Here is an 18269-nt window from a genome sequence, read left to right as displayed (position 1 = left end):
ATGTTTTGGGGCTGCTTTGCTGCGCCTGGCACAGTGTGCCTTGAATCTGTGCAGGGCACAATGAAATCTCAAGACTATCAAAGCATTCTGGAGTGAAACGTACTGCCCACTGTCAGAAAGCTCTGTCTCAGTCGCAGGTCATGGGTCCTCCAACAGGATAATGACCCAAAACACACAGCTAAAAGCACCCAAGAATGGATAAGAACAAAACATTGGAGTATTCTGAAGTGGCCTTCTATGAGTCCTGATCTGAATCCTATCGCACATCTATGGAAAGATGTGCGATACCCCTTAGGAGGAAGGACAGCGTTACAATGACATAAACAGAACCAGATGTTGTATGTGGTTTTCTTTCCGAGTTAGACCTTGAGAAAAATGGTCACCACAGTTGTTATTATTGAGGTGTACTTGCTGCTCGCTGTGTGTATGCCCACAGGTAAGTATGCTGGAACTGGCTCCCTCTGCTGGGGCACGGCATGCACACAGGTAAGTTTACAGGAACTGGCTCCCTCTGCTGGAGCATGGCGAGCACACAGGTAAGTTTACAGGATCTGGCTCCCTCTGCTGGAGCATGGCAAGCACACAGGTAAGTTTACAGGATCTGGCTCCCTCTGCTGGAGCACGGCGAAACAGTACAATAGCTGCTGCAATCGTAGAAGAACTGTATCCCAGGAAAGTAAACTGGAGTGCATTGACACAGTATGATAGCTCCTGCTATCGTGACAAACTGTATCTCAGGTAAGTAAACTGGAGTGCGTTGACACAGTATGATAGCTCCTGCTATCGTGACAAACTGTATCTCAGGTAAGTAAACTGGAGTGCGTTGAAACAACACGTTAGCTCCTGAAATCATGCTGAACTCTATTCCATGAAAATAGTTGGAGTGAGCTGAAACAATACGATAGCTGCAGCAATCGTGAAACGGTGGTAACAACAGTACTAAATTCTGGTGTGTATTAAAACAATAAACAGAGTCCTAAAACTTTGTCCCGTTGTGTGTGTATTGTGTTGTCCAGTTCCACACAGTACACAATCCCAAAATAAACGTTTATAAAGCCTGTCTGACTGTCTGGGTGTTTTGTTTGCAGAGTCCTTCCCAGCACACCATAACAAAACTAAACCTGTCCCGACTCTAAACTGTATCAAATGCGACAGCCACGCCAGAACCAAAGATGGGCTCTGTGCACTATTTAATACGCAGAGATTATACTCACTCTCTGCTACAGCTAAAAATAAACTGCGATGTCTTCACAACAATAAACAGTAATTCCATTAATGCACTGTAAACAACAAATAAATTATACTTGGTCTAACACAAGAAACTTACTTTTCACGAAGCGTGAAAATAACTAGAACTCTTCAGACACCTAGAAACCTTTTCACACTGTGATTTCAGAAGACTGAGGATCTCTCTGGTGGTGTATACCCCACTGCCACCCACCACGAGTGATCTGCTGGCTTCCTTATATCACAGCAGACTCCTCCCAAAATTCATTAACCCCAGGGTTTCTGGGGAACATAGTTTTTGAAGCCAGACAGCCATTTCTTAAAGGGCCTACGCCCTATTATCACAATTATTTATATATATATATATATATATATATATATATATATATATATATATATATATATATATATATATATATCAGTCAGTCAAGTCAGTCGAATGAAATCCAGCGACAGGAAGCAAACCACAGTTCGCAGGATATCAGCACCCCTGTCATAGATGTGAGGAGGACTTGCATGGACACAGTTAGTGATGAACCTAATGATCCTTGTGAACCAGGTCAGACAAACCAGCATAAGAGAGAAAAGAACCTCAACGGGCACAAGCCTGGAGTTAAATGGCCAAGAGCTTGTGAGAAAACTGCATGGGACACAGTAAACACAGATCTCTGCGTTGCATTGGAAAGATTAAGTGGAACAGTTGAAAAGAAGCTGGATAAATTTGGGGACATCATCTACGCATATGGAAGTGAGAGGTTTGGAGTTGAAAAAAGGAAGGAAAAAGTACAAACTATTCCTGGAAAGTCTAGACGGCAGCAAGAGATTGAACGCTTAGTTAGAGAAAGGAGACAGCTGAGGAACCAATGGAGAAGAACAGAACAAAGTCAGAAGGAGGGACTCAATCTCTTACAAAGGGTCATAAAAGATAAGCTTGCAACATTGCGCAGAGCTGAGCGCCTACGGAAACGCTACAAAAAGAAGGAGCGTGCAAGAGCTAACTTTTATAAAGACCCATTCAAATTTGTAAAGAAGTTATTCACCAGTGAGAAGAATGGCACACTAAAAGCATCTAAGGTTGAGCTGGAGAGATATTTGGAGGAAACACATACAGATTCAAAAAGGCAGGAGCCTATGTCAATTCCGTCAGACATCCCACCTATCAATCCACCAGAATACCAAATGGAGGACTGTGCACCTAAGTGGAAAGAAGTAGAGCGAGCTGTGAAAAAAGCAAGGGCTTCATCATCTCCAGGGCCTAATGGAGTTCCGTACAGAGTGTACAAGAGTGCTTCAGGAGTTCTACGAATTCTGTGGAAATTGATGAAAGTGGCATGGGAAAAACAGGTTGTACCAAGAGCATGGCGCCGAGCAGGTGGAGTCTTTATACCTAAAGAAAAAGATTCTACAAGCATCAGTCAGTTTCGTCCCATTTCCCTATTAAACGTAGAAGGCAAGATTTTCTTCAGCATTATTGCTCAGAGATTGTCAGCTTACCTATTAAAGAACTGCTTCATTGACACTTCAATACAAAAAGCGGGCATTCCAGGTTTCCCAGGTTGCTTAGAACACATCAATGTGATCTGGCAACAAATTCAATCAGCTAAAAAGGAGAGGAAGGAGCTCCATGTGACATTCCTGGATTTGGCTAATGCATATGGTTCAGTGCCACATGAACTACTTTGGGCAGCATTTGATTTTTTCAGTGTACCGATGACAATAACAAATTTAGTGAAAGCCAATTTTGAAGATTTGCAATTCAGTTTTTCAACTTCAGAATTCAGCACTACATGGCAATGCCTAGAGGTTGGAATAATGGCAGGATGCACCATTTCTCCACTGGCTTTTACCATGGCAATGGAAGTAATCATTAGGGCATCAAAATGGGTAGTAGGAGGAGAGCGCTTGGCTTCTGGAATGCGACTACCACCAATTCGAGCATACATGGATGACATGACAACCATGACTACAACAGTAGCCTGCACTAATCGATTATTGGGCAAATTAACCAATAACATTGAATGGGCACGAATGCAATTCAAGCCCACTAAATCAAGGAGCATCTCTATAATTAAAGGCAAAGTAGTAGATAAAACATTCTTCATTAATGGTGAGGCAATACCAACAGTGTCTGAGAAGCCAGTGAAGAGTCTTGGGAGATGGTACGACGGGGATCTAAAGGACACAGTTCGTGTGGGAGAAGTTAGACAACAAGCAGTGGAAGGGTTGAAGAGCATAGACAGCTGCGCTCTATCAGGTAAACTAAAACTCTGGTGCTTTCAGTTTGGTCTACTGCCGAGGTTGCTGTGGCCACTGACTGTGTACGAAGTTTCTTTGACAACAGTAGAGAAGCTGGAAGCTTTAATCAGTTCATACATCAGGAAATGGTTGGGAGTTCCACGCTGCCTCAGCAGAGTGGGACTTTATGGTAAAGGAATACTGCAGCTACCAGTCTCTGCTCTAACCGAGGAGTTTAAGTGCGCCAAGGTCAGACTGGAAATGACTTTAGTAGAGTCACGCGATAAATGCGTAAGGGAGGCAGCACCTGTGTTGAAAACTGGAAGAAAGTGGGCGGCAAAGAAAGCTGTGGAAGATGCAAAGGCTGCCCTTCGAATTGGTGATATCATGGGGCAAGTTCAGCATGGAAGAGGGGCTCTTGGTTTCAGTTCACCTCCTGCTACATGGCACAAGGCGGCCCCAGCTCAAAGGAGGAAGCTGGTAGTCAACGAGGTGCAAAAGCAGGAGGAGAGGATGAGGTGTATAAAGGCCATTTCCCAGGCCAAGCAGGGAGAATGGATGAGATGGGAGAGTGTGGAACAACGCAAGATTGGCTGGAAAGACCTATGGTCAATGGAACAGAGCAGGATCAGTTTCCTCATCAGGTCAACATATGATGTTCTCCCATCACCACAGAACCTAAACCTCTGGGTAGGAGAGGATCCCTCATGTCCTTTGTGTTCATCACCTGCAACATTAAGGCACATTTTGACAGGATGTAAGGTGGCTCTTAGCCAAGGACGGTTTACTTGGCGCCATGACCAGGTGCTGCGATGTTTGGCCTTAGCATTGGAAGACAAGCGTAACATGACCAATAAGTTGTCACCTGTTCCATCAAAACATTACACACAAAAGACAACATTCCTCCGCCCAGGAGAGCAACCACCAAGAAAAGGTGTTAAAACCAATTCTCGTCCAGGACAACTGGAAGCTGCTAGAGACTGGAAAATGCTGGCAGATGTTGGTCAACGGCTTATTTTTCCACCTGAGATTGCCACCACTAACCTTCGACCAGATATTGTCTTGTGGTCTGGATCAGCACGCCTTGTTCACCTGGTAGAGTTAACAGTGCCATGGGAGGATGCTGTAGATGAGGCATATGAGAGGAAGAAACTGCGGTATGCTCAACTAGCCACTGAAGCGGAACAGCGAGGATGGAGAGTTCGGGTTTACCCAGTGGAAGTGGGTTGTCGAGGATTTGTGGCACACTCTACAACCCGGTTTCTCAGAGACGTCGGATTCAGTGGCCAAGAGTTGCGTCGCACAGTGAAGAACTTATCTGAAGCAGCAGAGAGGAGCAGCAACTGGCTGTGGTTGAGACGGAAAGATTCTGGCTGGGGACAGGTAAGTAAGCTAGGCTGAGTTGAGTGAAGGACGGAGGGGGGTGATGCTGGGACGCCAGAATCACCGTCGAGCCCTCTTGAGGTGTCGTGGGCTAGTCGACGAAACACTGAGGATGGAAGGTGCCCACTTGAAAACCCCAGAGATGTACCCTACTTAGCTCAATCCAGACGGTTGTCATGCTGATGCGCTGGGGAGGCCGCACTTTGGTTGATCCCCGGAGCCAGCATCGCAGCCGTTGTGTGTGCTGATGCGCCAGGGAGGCAAAATAAGCTGATCCCTGGAGCCAGCATTACACTTCAGCCATTAACACCAGACAGAAGGATATCTACATCATCATATGGAAGGAAACGTAAATGGATGGAGACACATATGGATCACATTAGTTTACTGTAAAGCTACGTCTTAGTTGGTGCTTATCTTGGCGAGAGCCGAGTTCAAATCAGCATGAAGTTTTAACATCTACTCTCGTGTAATGGAAATCATATATATATATATATATATATATATATATATATATATATATATATATATAATGTATGTTTAAGGAGCCCAAATCAATCACCAAAGCTTACTTTAGTACTCATAATAGGCAAAATGAAACTCAACACATATAAATGATTAGGTTTATTAAGGCTCACAAAAGTAAGACGAATATAAAAGAAATCACGGTACCAGAATTAGAAGTAAACAGGAGTAAACATTTGCAGTAATACAGCATTAACTGACAGCCCTATTAAGCTGTAATCTAGAGTTACTTCAAAACTTGTAGATACATTCAAATCAATGTTTAAACGGTTCAGACATTTGTAATTGTTGTTTTAAAATGCACAAAATATCACCTGTTCAGTTTAAGTCTTATCTTGTTTCAATTATTAATTAAAGTATAATTGTTTGTATTTTTAAATCTAAATGTCAGAAATGTGTAAACAGTAAGAGGCAATGCAATTTAGCAAAACCAAACTATTAAAAAAACTGTTTCCAGAATTAAAACAGTATCCAGTCAGTATTCAAAATTACAGACGCTATATATATAGCAGTGTGGAGTAGTGGTTAGGGCTCTGGACTCTTGACCGGAGGGTCGTGGGTTCAATCCCCGGTGGAGGACACTGCTGCTGTACCCTTGAGCAAGGTACTTTACCTAAATTGCTCCAGTAAAAACCCAACTGTATAAATGGGTAATTGTATGTAAAAATAATGTGATATCTTGTAACAATTGTAAGTCGCCCTGGATAAGGGCGTCTGCTAAGAAATAGATAATAATAATTATATATATATATATATATATATATATATACACATACAGTATGTGTGTAATACTGTACAGTATGTGTTTTTGTGTATGTGTGGCTATGTAAATGTATGTGTGTACAGTACGTATGTTTATAGAACATGAAAAAAGGTAGCCAAATCGAGTTCACAAGCAACTGAAGACAGGCTTTGTCCGCCTTAATACTTTTTCAGTATTTTCATTTTCTGCTCTAAATCAATCTTCTTTCGCTTACGAACTGGTCCTGCACTCTTGCTATCACGTGGTCGCTTTCCAGTCATGATTTGAATGACATAATAGAGTGAAATAAAAGAAATACAGTATCACTGAAATAACACAATGCCGGGAGTATACGATCGGAAACAATAAGAACACGAGACTGAGAGGCTGTGAGAGCGCAAAGCCTTCCTTTGTAGGACTTGACGTGCCTCACAGGTACTGAATAAACTGACCGCAAAGGGTTAAGAGTGATACACGAAACAGTCTTTAAGGTTTCTCTCCTCTGAATTCGCTGGTGTTTTTGAAGGGCTTGTTTAAGACGGAAACTCTTCCTACAGTTAGAGCAGACACAGTTTCTTTCCTGTATGAGTTTGTAGGTGTGAAACAAGGCTGTCTGACCAACTGAAACTCTTCCCACAGTCAGAGCAGTGATACGGTTTCTCTCCTGTGTGAGTTCGCTGGTGTCCTTTTAGGCTTCCTAAGTGACTGAAACTCCTCCCACAGTCAGAGCAGTGATACGGTTTTTCTCCTGTGTGAGTTCGCTGGTGTCCTTTTAGGCTTCCTAACTGACTGAAACTCCTCCCACAGTCAGAGCAGTGAAATGGTTTCTCTCCTGTGTGAACTCGCTGGTGTTCTTTTAGGCTTCCTAACTGTCTGAAACTCTTCCCACAGTCAGAGCAGTGATACGGTTTCTCTCCTGTGTGAGTTCGCTGGTGTGACACAAGGCTGCCTGACCGACTGAAATTCTTCCCACAGTCAGAGCAGTGATACGGTTTCTCTCCTGTGTGAGTTCGCTGGTGTGAAACAAGACTGTCTGACCGACTGAAACTCTTCCCACAGTCAGAGCAGTGATACGGTTTCTCTCCTGTGTGAGTTCGCTGGTGTAAAACAAGGCTGTTTGACTGACTGAAACTCTTCCCACAATCAGAGCAGTGATATGGTTTCTCTCCTGTATGAATTCGCTCATGTAAAACAAGGCTGCTTAACTGACTGAAACTCTTCCCACAGTCAAAGCAGTGATACGGTTTCTCTCCTGTGTGAATTCGCTGGTGTTGTTTTAGGTTTCTAAAATGATTGAAACTCTTCCCACAGTCAGTGCAGCAATACGGTTTCTCGCCTGTGTGAGTTCGCTGGGTTTTGTTTAAATGCCCTAACTGCGTGAAACCTTTACCACAGTCAGGATATTCTCCACCGTCTGCCCTCGCTTTAGCTGCTGGACTGGAACCTGGAAAACATGAACAGGAAAGAAAGTAAGAGGGGCTGCTTGTAGGCTTAAGGTTGGTTCATAATTCAGACTCCAACATAATTTGTCAAGGGTCTCTGACCCTGTGTGACAGGTCGGAATTACGTCACACACACTCTTGCGACATGCGTCTTTTTTGGAAAGTCGTACAGCCTTTTCCCATGCGTCTGCGACCTGAAATCGTATGGGGTCTGCGCCGGATGTATCACATTCATCTGCAGTGATGTATGAACCAACTCTTAGGGCATGTGCAGGGCCAGATTAACACATAGGCAAACTAGATATACAGATAAAACTTGACTTCACTGACGTTCAAATCGAGGCATGCATCTCAAAATCAAATTGTCCTGAAGGGTGTTATGCAGATTTCTGTAACCCATAGAATTATGTATCCCCTGTGCAGATGCAGTTTCTCAAAGATCGCTGGACGTGCACGCGTGATATTTCTGTGCCCGAGCCCCACTGTGTTGTCAAGCACTGCCATGGAGTTCAACAATGGTGGAGGAGTGGATTAAAGCATATGAATTTCAGCTGTGGGGGCTTGCACTGGGTTACACCAGCTTAAAGTTAAAAACTTGAGTAAATATCGTTCCACATCCCCATGTGTTGCTACAACTGTTTAAATAACGTACCGCAATGCTAACATCATGACAACTTTTTACACATAACTTTAAAGTATGTTTCAAAGGTCTTTTCAAAATGCCCACCCTAGTGCACTGATAGCGTCAGGATTATTGACAACATTGTCAGGTAACACAGCAATAGCGATCCATGGTGTGGTACGGAACAGAAAAACCAGAGCACTTAAGGTTTTTTGTTAGGGGTGGGAATTTTGAATAAGATATTCGAATATACCAAGAATAAAAGTTTCGAATACTCAACCTCTAACTAGATGGTAACTTTACAAGTTAAGTTGTGTCTCCCTGTGGAGGAGTGTCCCGCCCCTATTTATTATTATTTGTATTTGTTTGCGGCGCGGATAAAAGCGTCGTGTCTTTTCTTATTGTTTTATAATTTAAAACCCTGTGAGGATGCGTGGCTGATCAGCTACTGATTATTTAACTAGCTGACAGTCACGCATCCTTACCAAACGCGTGCAGACTGTGGCCGAATGGTAATAAGATAATTAACAGCTAGTTAACCCCTCGGCCAGAGTATAAGAACCGGCAGCTGTGCTTGCTGCAGGGTTTGGGTGTACAGAGAGGAGGTACGGGGAGATAGAGAGGAGACAGAAAATAACAATTGTTAAAACGTGCTGGATTAGCCAGCACAACACTTACTTGTTTGTCTGTTTATTCGTTTGGCCCTCGTGCCCTTTGTTTTGTTGTTTGGTTAAATCTGTTGTTTTTGTTTATTTAGTTAATAAAAATCAGCTGAACACCGTTGCGTTCAGTTTCACCCACCCATCCATTGTTTTGATTCAGTTACTTCCTGGTCCTTGACGTCACCACACCTCACACTGCAATGGTGCTATAATTTGAAATTTCTCAAAAGTTCTATGACAGTTAATTCAACAGTGGGAAGTAGCCTACTGAAAACAGCTGTACCTCTTGATTGGTAGACGCCATTGCTGTTTTGATTTCATATTTGAATAGCTGAGAAGTAGAGGAAGATTCCATATACTTCCATATACTCTAACTTTTTGTCTTGTTGGGAAAGTGGTCAAAGTAGCTGATTTGTGTCAAAAGTTACATCGTTTACAGTAAATAGAATGTTGGAAGTCTGGGAGTTTTTAAACAATGGGGAGCTTTAGAATGTTGAAAAAAGTCCCATTAAAGTGAATGAAGATGGACAAAATGGACAAAAAGCTTAATAGTTTAAAAAGTATAAAAGATATCAAAAAGTTGTACACAAGCACACTATTCCAGACCGGTCTACACGTTTTAAAGTTTGAATGGCGTTTGTAGCTTAAACGGTGTAAGAGGAGTAGCGTGCCGAAGAAGAAGAAGAAGAAGAAGAAGAAGAAGAAGAAGAAGAAGCATGTTGAAGATTTAAAGTGGAGACTCTTGCTTTGCAAGCCCCTCTAATTACTAATAACAGTGACAGGTCCTTAGAAAGTATTAACAGCAACCACACACAGGGACGCTGTGGCAAAGTGGGTAAGTGAGTGCAGGTGAAGGCAATGCAGCAGTGCAGAAGAAAACAGACAGACAATTATATCCAGGTGCAAGAAAACAGACACACAATTATATCCAGGTGCAAGAAAACAGACAGACACAATTATATCCAGGTGCAAGGGTGTGTGTTGGTTTCACAATGTCCAGAGGCTGCCGGCAATCAGCTGTAAATAATACTGTTGTAAAGCGATACAGTAACATGTATCACTTCAATTAGAATCCCCGGGTTTGACCCGTAACAAAAAGTCCCGTTCTTTTAACACCCACACGTAACACACAACACAGACACAGTTCTTTAGTGAGTGATTTTAGTGCTCGTGGTGTGTAATACAATTTGTTGTGGTGAGGGAAGTGCTGGTGTCCGGGTTTGATGTTGGCCTGCGGCTACAGCTCCGGACAGTGTTAGTAGTCTTAGAAACAAACAAACAGTTTACTAGACAAACGAACAAACACAACACTCACGTTTCTCAGTCACCGGTTCTCTTTTTTGGTTTGTTTCTAATCATTTACAAAGGAACAGATTACTTTCACTACGTCCTCTATTTATACCGTCCCTCGTGACCCCTTGGTTTCAGTCGAGATGCCTCACATCTCCTCTGCACACAGTAAAAGATGCACTGCTTGCTTGTTTCAGTCGAGACGCCTCACATCCCCACTGCACACAGTAAAAGATGCACTGCTTGCTTGCTTGTTTCAGTCGAGAAGCCTCACATCCCCACTGCACACAGTAAAAGAAGCACTGCTTGCTTGTTTCAGTCGATACGCCTCACATCCCCACTGCACACAGTAAAAGATGCACTGCTTGCTTGTTTCAGTCGAGACGCCTCACATCCCCACTCCACACAGTAAAAGATGCACTGCTTGCTTGTTTCAGTCGAGACGCCTCACATCCCCACTGCACACAGTAAAAGATGCACTGCTTGCTTGTTTCAGTCGAGACGCCTCACATCTCCACTGCGCACAGTAAAAGATGCACTGCTTGCTTGTTTCAGTCGAGACGCCTCACATCCCCACTGCGCACAATAAAAGATGCACTGCTTGCTTGTTTCAGTCGAGACGCCTCACATCCCCACTGCACACAGTAAAAGATGCACTGCTTGCTTGTTTCAGTCGAGACGCCTCACATCCCCACTGCGCACAGTAAAAGATGCACTGCTTGCTTGTTTCAGTCGAGACGCCTCACATCTCCACTGCGCACAGTAAAAGATGCACTGCTTGCTTGTTTCAGTCGAGACGCCTCACATCCCCACTGCGCACAGTAAAAGATGCACTGCTTGCTTGTTTCAGTCGAGACGCCTCACATCCCCACTGCGCACAGTAAAAGATGCACTGCTTGCTTGTTTCAGTCGAGACGCCTCACATACCCACTGCGCACAGTAAAAGATGCACTGCTTGCTTGTTTCAGTCGAGACGCCTCACATCCCCACTGCACACAGTAAAAGATGCACTGCTTGCTTGTTTCAGTCGAGACGCCTCACATCCCCACTGCGCACAGTAAAAGATGCACTGCTTGCTTGTTTCAGTCGAGACGCCCCACATCCCCACTGCACACAGTAAAAGATGCACTGCTTGCTTGCATGTTTCAGTCGAGACGCCTCACATCCCCACTGCGCACAGTAAAATATGCACTGCTTCCTTGTTTCAGTCGAGACGCCTCACATCCCCGCTGCACACAGTAAAAGATGCACTGCTTGCTTGTTTCAGTCGAGACGCCTCACATCCCCACTGCACACAGTAAAAGATGCACTGCTTGCTTGTTTCAGTCGAGACGCCTCACATCCCCACTGCGCACAGTAAAATATGCACTGCTTGCTTGTTTCAGTCGTGACGCCTCACACCGCCACTGCACACAGTAAAAGATGCACTGCTTGCTTGTTTCAGTCGTGACGCCTCACACCGCCACTGCACACAGTAAAAGATGCACTGCTTGCTTGTTTCAGTCGAGATGCCTCACATCCCCACTGCACACAGTAAAAGATGCACTGCTTGCTTGCTTGTTTCAGTTGAGACGCCTCACATCCCCACTGCGCACAGTAAAAGATGCACTGCTTGCTTGCGTGTTTCAGTCGAGACGCCTCACATCCCCACTGCACACAGTAAAAGATGCACTGCTTGCTTGCGTGTTTCAGTCGAGACGCCTCACATCCCCACTGCGCACAGTAAAATATGCACTGCTTGCTTGCTTGTTTCAGTCGAGACGCCTCACATCCCCACTGCACACAGTAAAAGATGCACTGCTTGCTTGCGTGTTTCAGTCGAGACGCCTCACATCCCCACTGCGCACAGTAAAATATGCACTGCTTGCTTGTTTCAGTTGAGACGCCTCACACCGCCAATGCACACAGTAAAAGATGCACTGCTTGCTTGTTTCAGTCGAGACGCCTCACATCCCCACTGCACACAGTAAAAGATGCACTGCTTGCTTGCTTGTTTCAGTCGAGACGCCTCACATCCCCACTGCACACAGTAAAAGATGCACTGCTTGCTTGTTTCAGTCGAGACGCCTCACATCCCCACTGCACACAGTAAAAGATGCACTGCTTGCTTGCGTGTTTCAGTCGAGACGCCTCACATCTCCACTGCACACAGTAAAAGATGCACTGCTTGCTTGTTTCAGTTGAGACGCCTCACATCTCCACTGCACACAGTAAAAGATGCACTGCTTGCTTGTTTCAGTCGAGACGCCTCACATCCCCACTGCACACAGTAAAAGATGCACTGCTTGCTTGCTTGTTTCAGTCGAGACGCCTCACATCTCCACTGCGCACAGTAAAAGATGCACTGCTTGCTTGTTTTTTGCCACATTCTGTGTTTTCTTCCAAAGTAGCAGATGGGTGCTGGCATTTTAGATGACTGAGAATGTACTTGTTGATTTACAATACGAAATGCTTGTGCTGCAGAGATTACATTGCACGATGATCTTGTTTAACTTTTTTCAAAATACTTCCAAGTATTGCATTTTTTTTTAAAGATGCTATTTTCACTGCTCATGCACTCCCTTAGCCAATAGCAGAGCTAGGTAATGAAGAGCCCCGCCTCCTGTCAGTTATCAGTGAGGTGACAATTGTAGTGGCTGATCACTTTTAACTTGCTCCTCTGTCAAAATACCATGCCAAGCTTTTTCAGATGTAGTTCGCTCATTTTTCCATTTGTTTTAGAAATTAACGAGCACTCGAAACTTGATCACACTGTTTCGAGGAGTAATTTCATTTAGAATACTCGATTATTCAGACTCACCTCTGTTTTATGGATCTCTCTTCCTGCAGCGATTTAGAGCACAGATCTCAAACCTCAGTGCACTAGAGCAGACATTTCTAAAAGAGCTTTGCAACAGACTAAAGTCATGTGTTAAAAGTTGTCTGGAAGTGAAGAATGAAAAGAAATGACAGGTACGTTATTTAAACAGTTGTAGCAACACGTGGGGACGTGGAACACTATATTTTTCAGAACCCCAGATACATACTCTTTATAGCCTTTACTTTATGTGTAAAAGCAAAGTCAGTAAAGACTGACGCTGGTGAAACCGAGCCCTGGGATCAAAATCTGCCCTCAGAGTTCTCCTGTAATGTTTTGGGTCTATTTCCTCTAAAACACCCTACAATTATTATTTTTCAATAGCATTACGTTTAGGGGTGTTAATCATTTAAAATTTAAATGGTTAAACGTTAGCAAAGTGTTAAATGTTGGTGTATAGTGATTGGTACACGGGATATAAATGGGTCTGTGTAGCATGTGTGATAAAATGTATATTTGTATTTAGCCACGAGGGTTGCACATCACTTCACGTGCTGATTAAAATGTAATACTATGTGAGCATGGGGAAGGACACGTAATTAATCCATGTGCAGTTGTACCGAGATTCTAATTGAATGATTGATTAGCAATCGAGTCTCGGTACAACTGCATAAAAGACGCACACTCTCACTCAGTCGGGGTTGGGTGTACAGAGGAGGTACGGGGAGATAGAGAGGAGACAGAAGCTAAAAATAACAATTGCTATTGGTTCAGCACGATACTTGTTTGTCCGTTTCGTCCCGTTTGTGCTTGTTTACTGTTTTGTTTGGCCCTTGTGCCCGTTTGTTTTGTGTGTGTGTTTTGTTCATTATTATTTAATAAAGAAACCGAGCGCTTTCGCGTCTCGGTTTTAACCCGCAGCTGCTGTGTGTCTGTTTCTGGTCTGTGACGTCACCACACCTCACCACTGCAAGCCATCCTGCCACAGTTGTCCATTTCCTACCTTTGTCACGTGACATCATTGTCACTGGATATTCACCTCGCAATTTCCAGCATGCTTTTGCTCTCATGACTATCAATGCTATCTTCGGGAGATCTAAATAACCGAAGCGCTGTCTGGGCACATTGTGATATAAAGGGAGACTGTGCTCTGCAGAGCTTAGTTACAGCAGCAGTACAGGAACAATGTTAAAATATATGAAAATATATCTACTGGTTCTGGATCTAGTGAGGAGGAGGTGGAGCCCAGGCAAACAACAATGCAAGTGCATGGCTGGTAGTGCAGGAAACGTGATAAAACTCGGGCTGAAAACACAATACCATGGTTGATTACTGAGACGATCGCAACTGATTCAACAAGTTCATGTGTTTTGTTGATCCAGATTACAGAAGGCTGTGCTGATCGTTTCTTTTTTTCTTTTTAGTTTGCACTCTCTATAGCGACGGAGATGCTGGTTTAGTTTGCAGCTGCTATTCTGGGACTGAGACTCGAGATGTTTAATACGTTTTTTTAAAGAAGAGAGAAGATTGCTTCCATTTTGTCAAAAGTACAAACTATTGCCATGTCAAGTCACCTCTCTGGTTTGAGTCAATTCGAGTCATTCTGACAGATCGAGACAGTTTAATTTAATCAGATTCATTTTACAGGAGATTAGCAATCTACAAGGAAAAAGAAATGAGATTTGCAATTACAAATACAAACTTGAGATGCACAATAATTTGGTCATACTTGCCCCACTGATGTTCAGTCCCTTCTCTCTGCCACACGCATCACTCATGGCAATTGTGCCAACAATGTATTGTTTTGAATGATTGCTGCAGGAATGTCTTGGATCTTTGATTCAAGAGATTCAATGCTTTGTTATACTTGTGGAACATATTGGATTACTTCAGATTGAATAATCTTCATGTATCCCCGAGCTACAGAAACTGTCCCCCTGCCCCCTCCTCCCACTTTTGAAACTAAAGTTTTGCCTCTGCTAGCAGCACAGCGACGTCACGAAGGCCTAAACAACCGCTGGCAGCACTATCGATTGTAGACGCCCCCTCTCGTGTGACTGACAATGTTCAAACATGAAGTTTAAAAAGATCAACTGCCAAACTGCTAATTTACGACTGAATGCAAGAATTGACCAATTAACTTACAAATTAATTTATAAATTTAAGAATTAACTTTTTAATTGACAAATTAATTAATTTAAGAATTACCTTTTTAATGTTTTCCCTTATAATGCTCCATAGAACACAAAACAGTTGTAGTGAGCGCTAGGTCCCGTCCTTCACCACAGAAACACAAGACGAAAACGTAAACCTTAAAAGCTGATTTATTATTATTATTATTATTATTATTATTATTTATTTCTTAGCAGACGCCCTTATCCAGGGCGACTTACAATTGTTACAAGATATCACATTATTTTTTACATACAATTACCCATTTATACAGTTGGGTTTTTACTGAAGCAATCTAGGTAAAGTACCTTGCTCAAGGGTACAACAGCAGTGTCCCCCACTGGGGATTGAACCCACAACCCTCCGGTCAAGAGTCCAGAGCCCTAACCACTACTCCACACTGCTGCCCAAAGCATTCCAGCAAAACAAAACCACATATTTTGAAAATGTATTTATTCGATTTCCTTGACTTTATTTTTTTATTTTTTGCAGTTGTCTTATTTTATTTACAGCGTTTTGATGTGCTTTACAGATCAAGGTAGCATTTGTTTGAATCCACAAGCTCATGTGGATGTCATGACAGATAATCACCACTACTTGTTAAGAAACATGTTATATTCCTATTATATATATTGATATGTTCTTATATATATTAGGGGTGCAACAATGAATCTATGCATCAATGACCTGTCCTTAGATTTTACCGAGCTTCGATTACATATTGGTGAATCGATGCATGGAATTCGTATCCAGTTTGAAGTCTTGCTGGTTTGCATTAAATCCTTGAGTGTGAGTGTGCTGCTTCGTGTGCTGGTACGGCAGATCAGCGCGTTGCTAGGATACACACTTCAAGCCTTTACATTCGTCTTGGAGAAGACAAATCACAAGCAGGCCTATTGGATGCACGGTTTCTTCATTTAAAAATTAAGAAAAACACTTTTTTTATCTATTAAATCTACCAATTACCTTTTGTTTCAAAGCATGTTGTGTTTGGATTATATGGCAATATTATAGAAAAATAAGCTGAATTTAGTACAATTGTTACATTAGTCACGGTTTGAGAGATTAATTCAAATGCTTTGCTTTTGGATATAAAATGTGAACAGTATTGAAAAGCCATAGTTCAGAAATTACTTCTGTTAAATACAGTATTTTAAATTATTATTACAATGTTAATCTGATGCAGACGCACGCATATTCTTTTCAGTTGTTAAATGTAAGTCCTTTGTATTTTTTGTTTTTTATATAATTGAAGTGTTCTCATTTGAATGCAAGTCATGCCTTTTTGTTTAACTATTATGCACAACACTGTTTTAGTTATTAGAGCGTCTGTTAAAAAAAAAAAAAACTAACGTTTGTTTATTTTGAAAAATAAAACCTCAATGCATGGATAATCATTGATAAATGTCTACACGATACTCAAATATGAAATGAGGGTGCCGACTGCACCTCTACTTAACAGGATCAACTGCATTTTTTAAGGAGAGTTGAAAAGCTGAGGTAAAACACTGAACAATCAGAAGACCTTTTTACAGACATATAGGCTATGCGATCATTTATAGAAAGCTATTTATTTAAAAAGATATAGCACTCTCAATGTTTTTACTTGAACGTTTAAACTATATATTTGTTAAAGTCTAAAAGTCTAAAATAAATGAAACGGAATCAAGCACCCCTAATAACGCTACACATGTACAATAATATCCCTCTATTTAGACACTGAACATTTCTAATGTTATGTACAGTACTTTAGTTCTTCTCCCCTTGGTATAATCAGGTAGGAGTGCCAGTGTGAAAGGGGCGTATATCTGTATCTTAAGCTCACCAGTAGTGAGTCCTATCCTGAACTGGTGTGAGTGGTACAGGAAAAACAAATAACTAGTAATGTAACCCACATGCTCCCTCCCTCCCTCTCTGCCACACTATCACGCAATCTAGAATGACAATGTCACAGCTACTGGGAGTCACTCACCTGCTAGACTGCATTCTGAATGTGACTGCCTGTCTTCCTTTCCACCTCCTTGCATGCTGTTGAGAAAGCCTTCCTCTCCAGCACCTTGCTCTCTCACACAGACTCTCTCCGGCTTAGGGATGTTTGGTTTGAAGTCCTCGGATTCTTCCATCCCTTGGTCCATGTGGTCAAACTCTACTTCAGGGGGCTCCTGTTTAATATGGTTAATTTCCAGCACCTCTTCTTGTTTCACAGGAAGGGGTTCTTCTGTCTGCGGGATCTCCAATTCATTGCGCTCAGCTTTAACCTCAGAGACCTGTGGCTGACTGCTGTCACATTGCATCTCACAGAGCTCCTGTTTAATGGGGAGAGAAGCCAGCCCAGAGATCTCCGCTCTAAAGGGGACAAGTTCAGGTTCAGAGAACTCCTCTTTAATCTGGACAGATTCCATCTCCACACTGTCCATGGCAGCACACGAGATTCTGCTTAGTAACAGCTGAAAAATAAATGCATTTATTTAAATATAGTGCTACTAAGGCCATTCAAGGGACCGACAAAACCTGGCTTTAATAGCAGGGCTGGCTTTACTATTGAAGGGACACAGAATTTCTTGTAATACGTTTATAATCCCAGAGGATTGTATCTGTCTAATCTCAAGAATGATGGATGAAAGTTACTATAGTTCTCTTTTCATTAAATAAGTATGTTTGGTGTTTTATAAAACATTCTCTTAAAGACTGATCAGCAAGGAGTCATTTTGTCCTCAAACCTGGTTGTTAGGAGCTTATTGTTCCTTTTAGGAGGCTGAGTGGTCCAGTGGTTAAAGAAACAGGCTTGTAACCAGGAGGTCCCCGGTTCAAATCCCAGCTCAGCCACTGACTCTGTGTGACCCTGAGCAAGTCACTTCACCTCCTTGTGCTCCGTCTTTCAGGTGAGACGTTGTTGTAAGTGACTCTGCAGCTGATGCATAGCTCACACACCGCTTTGTGATGATGGTCCACTATGAAAGGCGCTATAAAACTAAAGATTATTACTATTATTATTATTATTATTATTATTATTATAATCTGTTTCTTGAAGGATCCCAGGGTGTCGCTTCAACAACGTTACTGGGGAGTTGGCTCCAGACTCTCATGATTCTCTGTGTAAAAAAGTGCCTCCTATTTTCTCTTCCAAATAGCCCTTTATCTAATCTCCACACACATACATAATATAATGAGA

The 18269-nt window shown here is 42.6% G+C and overlaps 2 protein-coding genes across 2 annotated transcripts in view; both read right to left on the bottom strand.

Moving 5' to 3' along the window:
* The window catches only part of LOC131709380 (zinc finger protein 79-like), a 237825-nt gene that overhangs the window by 116403 nt on the left and 103153 nt on the right, over window positions 1-18269 (bottom strand). The gene's annotated exons all lie outside the window — the stretch shown is intronic.
* On the bottom strand, window positions 5489-18245 carry LOC131709377 (zinc finger protein 501-like). Its single transcript, XM_059011892.1, has 2 exons — window positions 17070-18245; window positions 5489-7556 (listed from the first exon to the last, which is right to left on the bottom strand). The coding sequence occupies exons 1-2, from the start codon at window positions 17512-17514 to the stop codon at window positions 6670-6672; spliced, it is 1332 nt and encodes a 443-aa protein (XP_058867875.1). The 5' UTR covers window positions 17515-18245; the 3' UTR covers window positions 5489-6669.

Source organism: Acipenser ruthenus, chromosome 43 (genome assembly GCF_902713425.1).
Source record: "Acipenser ruthenus chromosome 43, fAciRut3.2 maternal haplotype, whole genome shotgun sequence".
NCBI lineage: Eukaryota > Metazoa > Chordata > Actinopteri > Acipenseriformes > Acipenseridae > Acipenser > Acipenser ruthenus.
This window is presented reverse-complemented; position numbering and strand designations above follow the sequence as displayed.

Bases quoted from the DNA above. Each gene is read 5' to 3' on its own strand.
- LOC131709377 (XM_059011892.1), bottom strand. From the start codon at position 17,514: ATGGACAGTGTGGAGATGGAATCTGTCCAGATTAAAGAGGAGTTCTCT. The intron at 7,557-17,069 runs GTGAGTGACTCC...CATGTTTTCCAG, and splicing joins TTCAGAATGCAGTCTAGCAG to GTTCCAGTCCAGCAGCTAAA.